We start from the raw sequence: 10,056 nt of genomic DNA, 5'->3' as shown, positions 1-10,056 counted from the left end.
TACACACAAAACACTCGGCACCTAAAAGTGCAAATTGTTTAATCTCAGCCACATTTTTACTTATATACAGTGAAATTGACCCTAATAAACCATAAAATCACTTTCTCTCTGCAAATTTAAAACTTCCGGCTACTCCACGTCGACCCTAATACATTCAACAAAGCTAAACAGAACTTTAGAGCGAAAAAAAAAAAAAAAAAAGGAAAAGAGAAGTAACTTCCTGAAATAAAAACACCATAAAATGTACAATAATACAAATGGCACACCACAAGTCTGTTGTGTCAAAATATGACAGAATGCGATCGATTCCCCTCAAGGGTTGAAGATTCAAGTTGAGGTCGTTTTGTGAATTCGGGGGCCCCCCCTTTTCACCACCGGGGCACCTCATCTTCCTGTGCACACTACATACACGCGCGCACACACACACACATACACACACTCACAAACGCATCCTGAAATCAGGCACCAAAGAGATTGTCTTTTGACACATTTTGCTTGTAGATTACATACATTCATTTGGAGAGTGAACACGCAGTTATGCTGCGATCGATGTGCACTAAAATAGGGGTCCCGAAACGTTATTGCCAGCTTGCAGCGTAGACATGCAGTTTTTTGTTTGTTTTGTTTTTTTTATAATAAATCGACTGATGTGTCAATGCGTGCTATGGTGTGAGAAAACATGTGCCTCTGCGTGTTTTGGTGTGCAGTGTGTATCATGGAGACCTCCTCAACTTACCACCTACAGGAAACTCCTCAAAAGGCACTTAAATAGGGGAAGTGATTCTTCTTTTTTTTATAGATATAATCATCTGTGATATTACATGACACTGGATGCAGAAGTATGTGGACACAATCCACATCTACAGACATACTCCACGGTCAAATGTAAGACTAAAACGCAAACTGCATTCACACAGTCATACAAACACAATATTTTTCTATCACATCGTCTAAAAACTCTAATCATTCAACCTGACAGTAGCCTGCCTCAGTTTCTGGATAGGGAAGATTCTTCTGTGCAAAAGTTTACCTTCAACGTGCAGCCTGGCATTCATTAAGTGCACATCCAATACTCACCTACACTTTCTGTCAAACACACGTCAGCCATGCTGCTCGGCTAAAACTTTCTCAAGGTCTTTTTAAAAAATAAAAAAAAAAAAAAAAAATGGTCATATACTTTGATTCCATAAGTCAACAAATCCAACTCAATTTCAAAAGGCACCAGACTTGCACAGTGAGGGTGAGTCTTGCTCCTGTGCTGAAGTTCGAACAAACATGGAAAGACTGGGTTTCAGTTTTTAATCAGTGAGGAGATAAAGGAGGGGTGAGGGTGGGTGTGTGGGTGGGGAAGTCATTCAGGTGAGCATGGGTACATCATCCTCTGAAGTGGTGTCCTCAGACAGGGGGATAAGCAGCACGTCGTCATCGGAGGAGCACGAGGAGGAGGAGAAAGAGGGGGAGGCAGAGAGGGGCATGGAGTTGGTGGAGGAGGAGGGCGAGGCTCTGAAGAGGGAGATGCTCAGGCCCAGCGTGTGGAAGATGGAGGCCAGAGAGGGGCTGCTCGGGGGGACGGCGACAGGAGGAGTGTTGGGGGCAGTTGAGGGTGGAGCTGGGGGAGCGTACGGAGGTGGAGGTGGGGACGCGACAGGCGGTGGCAGAAGAGGAGGCGGTGCCCCTTGTTGCTGCTGCTGCTGCTGCTGCTGCTCCGTCTGAGCCAACAGGCCAAGCTTCTGAGGCACCGGCTGGTTGACCGCCTCCACGGCCGACGAGGAGCTCGTGGGAGTGGAGTGAGCCGGTTCCTGGCCAGAAGGAGCGGGGTCCGCCTGCTGCTGGCTGGAGCTCGGCGTCTGACTCGGCCTGGAGGGAGGTCTGGGGATTAGACCCCATCTCCTCATGCGACGAACAGCCCGGCGGACGAATCGGGGCCTGCGTCTGCGGTGTGGGGAGTTGGCGGCGTCCTGACGGAGCAGCTGGAGAATTCCTCTCAGAGAGAGAGATGAGGTCTGAGGAGGAGGATGAAAAGAAATGGAGAGCAGAAAAAGTGCAATTCAGTTAAAATCACATCAATATCTTAACAAATCATTCGAATCCCCAAACATAACATTCACAAAAAACTTAGAGTCAAGTTGAAGGTATGAGTTTGTATCTTTGCCAGATCCCATCAGACAGAGCAGGCTTTGTTTCACGCTCTTAATCCCTCCTCCTCCTCCTCCTCCTCCTCTACCTCAGCTGTCAACACCAACTAATAACAAAGCACCTCAGTGTGAACCTGCATGGTAACAGCACATTAGCTCTATCTTAACACGGCTGCCTACTTCAGCCGACAGCCTGCTTCATACGGCTGCTAACATGGAGCACATGGCATAAAAGACGGGGCCAACTATAGATGACCGTGGGATGAGCAACTCTGTGGCCTCTTTTCCCAGGAATGAAAAAAACAGGCTTTGAAGGTTTTAAGAGTAAAAATTCAAGCACTTTCAAGGTATCTAAACCAAGAATCTGCAGACTCTGAAAGCCTTTAATGCCACATCTGAATTGTTACTATAAATGAAAGGGACACAAAGTTTACACAATTGCTTTATACTCATAGTACTCTATGTAAACACAGACAAGAATGACAGGTTCAGCATTAAAAAATATATATATATAAAAATATAAAAAACCTAAAAACAAAGTCAAAATGCAACATGATGATGTTCAGATTATATTAAAATGAATCATCTTCCCAACTTTCAAGGTGTTGTACAAATCCTATATATTGTCAAAGCTTCTCATTAAAGACTGAAATGGATTTATTGATTATCAGACATCAGTATAAATCATAAACAATGTGCTTCACTGCAGGCGGTTTACAGTTTGTGTAGCGCCCTTTTCTCTCACCTCGTTGGGGTTTTCTGTAGGGAAGTCTTCCACTGGCGGGATGATTCCCTGAGCAATCAGCTGACCGTAGGAGGGAGGAGCCTGCTGCTGGATCAGCTCTGCTTCCTGGCGGCTGATTGGAGCAAACAAGCTGTCGAAAAACAATACACATTAAAGCACAGTCACGCTCAAACACGTCCAATTTGCTTGAGACTGTTAGCACACTTGTTTTGAAGCACTTGATGCATCTTTTATTATATATCTATTTTCTTTTATAGCAACCTCACAGGTTGGTTTGATATACAACATATATACTAATGTTTTCACTTCATCAGAAAGGGTGCTGTGTGTGTACTTTTTGGAAGAGTAAACATGATACAACCCACTCTGGCTGAGACAAATTGCTTCGTGGGAAGCTCACACTTTACGACAACCTGGTAGTTCTTGTTATCCTCAGTATAAAGGGAGAAGTACGCAGTGTACTGGCTGTGTTGTGAGAGGCTCTGCTCTGTGTCTGAGAGGTGCTGCCTGGTAGTGCTGGCAATAACTGAAGCTAGTAGTAAGACAAACAAACTGGTGACTCACTATCTCACATTATTGGCACAAAACCCAGATGAAGAAGAAGCAGCCAAGTCAAAGGAAATCCTTAGCTTACAGCAGAGAGAAGATGCACTAAACAGTTACCTGTACTCCCTGGTCCGGAGCGAGTACAGTTTACAGGTGCAGCCCATAGCGATGACCAACAGAAGCCCACAGACCAGGCTGCCCACTGTTGCCGCGGTGATGACCTTGCGGGGCAGGATGACGGTGCAGTTGAGCTCGTCCGTGCCGTCCTTACAGTCCACCTGGCCATCGCAGCGCCAGCTCTCAAACACACACCTGCAGACGGAACAATGGGGCGTTTGTGTGTCAGAGCGTCCAGAAATAACTGAGGAGAGACTCAGTTTCACATGAAGCTGCATCCTGAGCATTGTAGTAAAACCACAAGGTGCAGTCTTGAAAACACATAGTCAGACACTGTAATAGTGTATTAAACTGGCTGAAGAGATGTTATGGATGAACTGTTTTATCAAAAATGATGTATTCAGTACATCCATGGATTTCATTCAGAACACTGATTTACAATGCAGTGAACTGGAGGCCATGAGTTGAACCAGGAAATATTCAGGAACATTTACAAACCATTTATCACAGTTGACATATAAGTCAATGATTGAAAATCGATTGGTGTCCGACACGATACATTTCAGACAGATCTATTTTAACGCTTAGTCACATTTCTGAACACACCCTCTGACTCACACTTTATAAACAAGACACACCCAGCCCTGATAATTAACAAACCTGACCACAGTGAAGACACACATACTCATAAAAACAAAACAATGGTAGTTGTATAGCTACTAGATGGATCTTAAAAGAGAGATGATTTTGTTGAATGCTGCTTCCAAGATCAAGAACAAAGATCAACATCAACTTCTAAGTCAAATAGGATGAGAAGTCTGAGAGGTGCTCACAAGGTCTCTCAGTGTAATGAATACTGTGTCTTTCGGTCATAAGCTCTAGAATAGCATCTAAATGGACCTTGAGATAAGATTGTTTGATCAGCTGCAATTCTCAAAGTCAAGACTGAACTTTGAATCTCTAAAATCTGAGAACAAAAATGAGACAACTGTCCTCTCTGAGCCAGAGACTCTCTTAGACACTGACCTGTCGCTGTCACAATGAAAGGTTCCTGGCTGACACACAGTGCAGTCCCTCTCGTCGCTGCCGTCAGTACAGTACAGCTGGTAGTTGCATCTCTCTGTGACTGGGTAACACACTGGCCTGCTTGCAAAGTGGCTGGATGCCACCGCTCTCTGCCCTGCTACCCCGCAGGCGAACTGGTTCAGACTGCAGCCCCTGCAGCCCTCCTCATCCTTCCCCGTCTCTGGACAGTCCCACTTCCCGTCACAGCGCTGCTCCTGGGTAAAGCAGCCTCCTGCAGCCCCCCCACAACGACCCTCCCAAGGGGGGCAGTACGTTCCGACATGGAACGTGGCGTTGAAACCACTTCCCTCCGAGCCAGGAAGAGTCTCGTAGGTCAATGACAGCAGGCCAGTATGGGATTCAACTTGGACTGATTTGTAATTGGAGGCGCTGGTGATCTATCGAAATGCAAAAAGGAAACATCATGTCAACAAATGCCTTTTAAAATTCTTCAACATTTAGGCTTTAGGCTTTGACAAAAAATGTAAGACATTTCTTCATCAGAAACTCACAATTTTAATAATGTCTCCTTTGCCTTGCTCTCTATTGTACACAGTCAGTCTGTCCCCGGGCCCCAGCACCAGCTGCTGCAGGTCCAGTCTCAGCGGCCTCGAGTCCTGAGGATCCAGAGTCCAGACACAGTACATTGCAGGACCCCGAATGGCTGGAGGGGAGAAGGTCCCATAGAAGGTCTGGAGCAGCCCTCCACAGGGCCACTCAATAGGAGTAGGCGTCACAGCGAGCTCCCTCTGAGTCTGAGGCTGCTCCTGATCTACCTGGGCCTCCTCCTCCGCCCTCTCCTTCAGCAGCGCCCACAGATCAGACTCCATATCTCTGCCGGTCGGCTTATCTGCAATCGGAAGTCTCTCAGAGTCCCTATCGTTTTTCCTCTCCACATAGGTGTCTGCTTTTATCTCTTCTTCATCTGTGCTGTCAAACTTTGGGGGTTCTGGGGTTTCTGCTTCTGCATCACAGCCCTGTTCATCGCTGCCGAGGCCAGCACCTTCATCAAGACACTCCACCTGACCGTTACAGTGCCAAGAGAGAGGAAGGCAGCGGCCGCCGAGGCACTCAAAGGATGTTACTGGGCATTCACCAGAGTCTGGAAAAACAGAGATAAAATGAAATAAATGACATGAAGACAGGAATTAACATCTTCTTTTTTTTTTTTTAACAGAAATCAAAACATCTTTCAAATTTCCCAATCAGATACAAATTAAAAGAAGAAGAAAAAGCACCCTGCTCTCATACCTCTGGCAAAATTCAACAGAAAAGATGACACAGGAAACAGATGTGGGAGGAAGTGGTGTGTCACTGTGATATTTCCACCAGGGAACTCCATTGGTTGTGGCAACTTGGAGCCACAAAGTACAAGTGGCTCACCACCAGCTGATGATTTTATAGACACCCATTCCTTCCTACATCGGGCTGAGAACTGGGAGAAGCTGGAAAAGGATTTACAGTGAGATCAGTGAGATGAGAAGCTTATTAACAATGAAGATTTTCAGACAAAAGTAAGATAATATAAATTGGCAACTGTCACAAAATGTTGACATTTCAAGTGATGAAAAAAACTTGACCACATTAATGTCAGAATAACCTGTCCTGCATACTGATATGGCAAGACACGTTATTTAATTCTGAGCTTAATGTGATCAGTGTTTAGTGCACTGAATTACCCAAAAACAAACCCTCCTGTCTGACTGTTTTATCTATGAACAGTTTCTCAACTGTTTTTGCAATTCATAACATTACACCCTCACCTCAGAACATGATGGGACAAGACTAGGTCCTGCAGTATTTTCTGTGTCACAATAACCTTCCATACTTTTCACAGCCTGATTTACTGTCATAGTTACATGATATTCGGTTAAATTCAGTGCATATTTAACATTGGAGAGAGCATCTGATTTACATCTTACACATATTAGAAACACAACTCAAAAGCAAGTCTGTCCCTCAGTCTCTACCTGAGAACTATGGGTTCTCCCTCAGAACCCTTGATCATCCAGCAGTCATAGGTGGAACCGAAGCGGTAGGACCAGCTGTGGTATGCAGAACTCCTGATCTCTCCGACTTTAGTGTCCAAGACTTGGAGGGCATGCCCACAGCGCACTGAGAAACAGCAAGACAAAGGCACAATTGTAAAGAAGCCAAAATCAGATCCTGTTTTGTGAACCATTGTTAAAGAAAATTCCTATCTTTGCTTTACCCTTAAAAAAACGTTAAAGCTATTTAGCTTAATGTTATCACATTACATTCGAGAATAAGTGTTTGGGGAAGCACACAAACATAAGGCTGATTAAAGTACTGTTAATATGATCTGCTCAGGCTGATATCTATCAGTTATCACCATGCACATTTAACATTGAAAAAAGGCCTTTCATGACTTAGAGTAAAACATGAGATTAAGTGCCAATAAGCTTGTCTCTTTACCAGAGCAGAGGGCAGGCTCAAAATGGCTGCATGCTGCAGAGGAAATAAGCAAAAATAAAACAAGAGATGTTTTATTTCCAACAGAGGTCGTAAAATGTCGTATGACATGAGAAGCGCAAACATAACCTTTGCTTGATAAACATTTAAAAAAGATACACAAAAAGTCCCTTATAAATGTGTGTTAATTCACTCACCTGCTATGGTGAACACTATGAGGGTGCAGAGGTTGTAAGTGACTGTCATTGTGGTAGTGATTCTCCTCTAAGTTGGATTGGTTGTTTTGTTTTTTTAAATGAAAGTCACAAAAAAGATGTCAGAGAGGCGTCATTATATGAGGTTTTTTTCAGGAAGACTTCACCTGCAAAGTGAGGAAGAGAACACAAAAGAAACACATGTTAGATCTGGCTGTCAAGAGTTAACTTGCAAGCCTCAGTAAGTGATCATTCTATTACTCTGAAAACAAATAGGAGCAGCTAACACAAACATCAAAACAGTTATTATCACAGTTAAGGCAAAATAACTCCAACCAATGTGTCAAAAAAAACAGTCTGCAACTGGGAAAGCTTATGTTTTAGTTTTTACATTTGGTGAATCATCTTATTCACTGTTGGACTGCATTCTGTGTACTTAGTAACTTGTTTATTTATTACTTTTGTATTCCTTTCTCACTTTGTTTTACTACTGTTGCACGACAATTTCCCTCGGGATAAATAAAGTTTTCTTGAATCTTGAATCAAACAATCACAAAATAATCAACTGGTAATTAATATAAGTGAAAAAATTTACTGAACACAAATTTAGGTAAAAAATTATTAGTCTTCATCTTATTCCATTTTAATTCAGGTTAGAGCCCCTACAATGAACCAATTAATCAATTAGCTATCAGCTATCATAGTAATGGCAAACTGTTTTGATGATCGATTAACTGGTTTGAGTACAAAATATATGTATATCTGATTCCAGCTTCATATGAAAATAATTTTAAAGACGTCACGTTGGGCTGTGGGAAAAACCACAGCTGATCGACAGAGAAAATACTCGTGAAGCTTTCATTCAGATAAATGAACTAGATTACTGAATCATTTTGCATTTGCTTTACCTTCTCAAGGGCTATTAATTCACATAATGTTTAAAACGTATTTATTAGTTGAAGACTCAAAGAGAGAGGCATTTTACCCTGGCCCTCAAAACGGTGTGCAATGCAGTAGAATCCATCATTAATCCACTATTGTGATATATCCGGTAAACAATACGTGGGTCCCTTGGAGTTGACGCTGTTTTGATCTTGTATGTGTTTACTCACATACTCACATCCACACACACACACACACACACACACAAAGCGATTTCCTTCCTCTAATCTGCTCAACAATGACGCCAGGAACGCTAGCACTTCCGAGATTAAGTCCTTGCCAAACAAATAGTTTCAAAGTCTTTGTATTATTTCTAGTAATGTAAAACTATCGGAATACTCGAGTTCCTGTCCATAAACACCCCATTTTGTTCCCTACAAGATTACATAATACCCCTGGACAGCGTAGTGAGATAGTTTCGTTTTGAAGGCTAAGGAGGGAGCAGCTGCTCGCCTCTTTCAGTCACAGGAGCTTTAACAGCTAGCTTCCCGACGAGCTAACTGCTAATGCTAACATCCTGACTTCGGTCTCGGTTTAGACGCGTTTTCTCGGCGGCGACACCGCAAGAAAATGTTTCCGAGAACGACACGGAGGGTTTAAGTACCGAAATGAATCACAACACGTAGGCCACAAGCGGTAAAAACATGATTAAATGGTAAAAAGGACAAGAGCCGAGTACGTTACCATGTCAGTCGGCCTTTCTTGTTGACAAGTTCTGAGCTACTTCCGTATATTTTAGCTCGTGATGGGAGGGGGCGGGGCTTAGATGTTAATCTGCCATTCATGAAACCTTACTTTCGTTTTTCTTCATTTTAAAAGTTCAACACCTAATTCATCCACAATCCTGTAACTTCATATATCTATATGCATTCATACGGGGCGATAAATGTTTAAAAATAATTCTGGTGAAATGATTCATTCATAACACAAGGTGTCAGTGTCGGTTCGCACAAATATTCAACGTTAGTTTTGATTCACAAAACTGGCAAAGGAACCACTTGTGATACCTTAAAGTAACAAAGTACACTTACAGGAACATTTTGCTTATTTATGTGAAGTAAAATATTTTCATTGTATTCTTCTTTATTTAGATCCTTTACTCAAAGATCTCCACGTTTTGGGTAATACATTATTTTCTAAAAGTAAAATTACTCATGTGTTTACTCTTTTTAACTTAAAGCCTATGAATATTCAAGTATTTTTCACTTCCTAATGTTAACTGCTTGATGCAAGATGTGTCCTGTTTTCCATTTTCCATTCTGTAATGTGTATCAAACCTTCAGTGGCTTCAAAACTACTCAGGGTGTCACAAAATCATCTTGTATGCCCACATCTTGACCTCTGACTCAAGGTCAACGGCCGAGAAACTTTTTTCCCTCAGCACATGAATGAGAAAACAGTCTTCTGCTGTCAAACTCTGTAAATATAGATTAATCTGCCAGATGAAGCCCCATCATCCAAAAGAACAGTAAGCAAAACATGTGCTGGATTGGAAGGAGATTTGAAGTTAAAGTCTCAATATTCCACTTAAAAGTACAAAAGTGTTATCATTATCATTGCATTGTGGGTAATGTAGGCACCTGGAAAAGCAATTCATTGGTCGAGCATTGCACTGGAGTAGCACTGTTGGACTCATGGACAGTTTAAAAACAAATCCAGTGATGTCACTTTTTTTTTTATTCCTTGTCTTCTTCTTCCTTTTAAAACCTGGTGCCTACATTACCCACAATGCAATTTAGCATATAATGCGATAGAATCCCTTTAGTTTGGCTTTATAATATCCAGTGAGAGTAACTAAGTATTTTTATTCAAGTTTGTCAAAAGGAATAACAGCATGTTACCAATGAATAAATGATGGTGTGTATTTAAAATAATTTGG

The 10,056-nt window shown here is 42.4% G+C and overlaps 1 protein-coding gene across 3 annotated transcripts; it reads right to left on the bottom strand.

Moving 5' to 3' along the window:
- Positions 1-22: 22 nt before the first annotated feature.
- Positions 23-8,914, bottom strand: lrp10 (low density lipoprotein receptor-related protein 10). 3 transcript variants are annotated; one of them, XM_037113086.1, is made up of 10 exons: positions 8,862-8,914; positions 7,239-7,402; positions 7,045-7,077; positions 6,579-6,723; positions 5,860-6,053; positions 5,121-5,710; positions 4,570-5,006; positions 3,544-3,738; positions 2,881-3,010; positions 23-2,003 (listed from the first exon to the last, which is right to left on the bottom strand). In XM_037113086.1, exons 2-10 carry the CDS (start codon positions 7,285-7,287, stop codon positions 1,356-1,358), a joined length of 2,421 nt encoding a protein of 806 aa, XP_036968981.1. In that variant the 5' UTR covers positions 7,288-7,402; positions 8,862-8,914; the 3' UTR covers positions 23-1,355. The 3 variants fall into 3 exon arrangements, with proteins under 3 accessions (XP_036968981.1, XP_036968983.1, XP_036968984.1); XM_037113088.1 differs by lacking the exon at positions 8,862-8,914 and adding an exon at positions 8,221-8,241; XM_037113089.1 differs by lacking the exon at positions 7,045-7,077.
- Between the last annotated feature and the right edge of the window lie 1,142 nt (positions 8,915-10,056).

This window comes from Acanthopagrus latus, chromosome 10, assembly GCF_904848185.1.
Source record: "Acanthopagrus latus isolate v.2019 chromosome 10, fAcaLat1.1, whole genome shotgun sequence".
In the NCBI taxonomy this organism is placed as follows: Eukaryota; Metazoa; Chordata; class Actinopteri; order Spariformes; family Sparidae; genus Acanthopagrus; species Acanthopagrus latus.
This window is presented reverse-complemented; position numbering and strand designations above follow the sequence as displayed.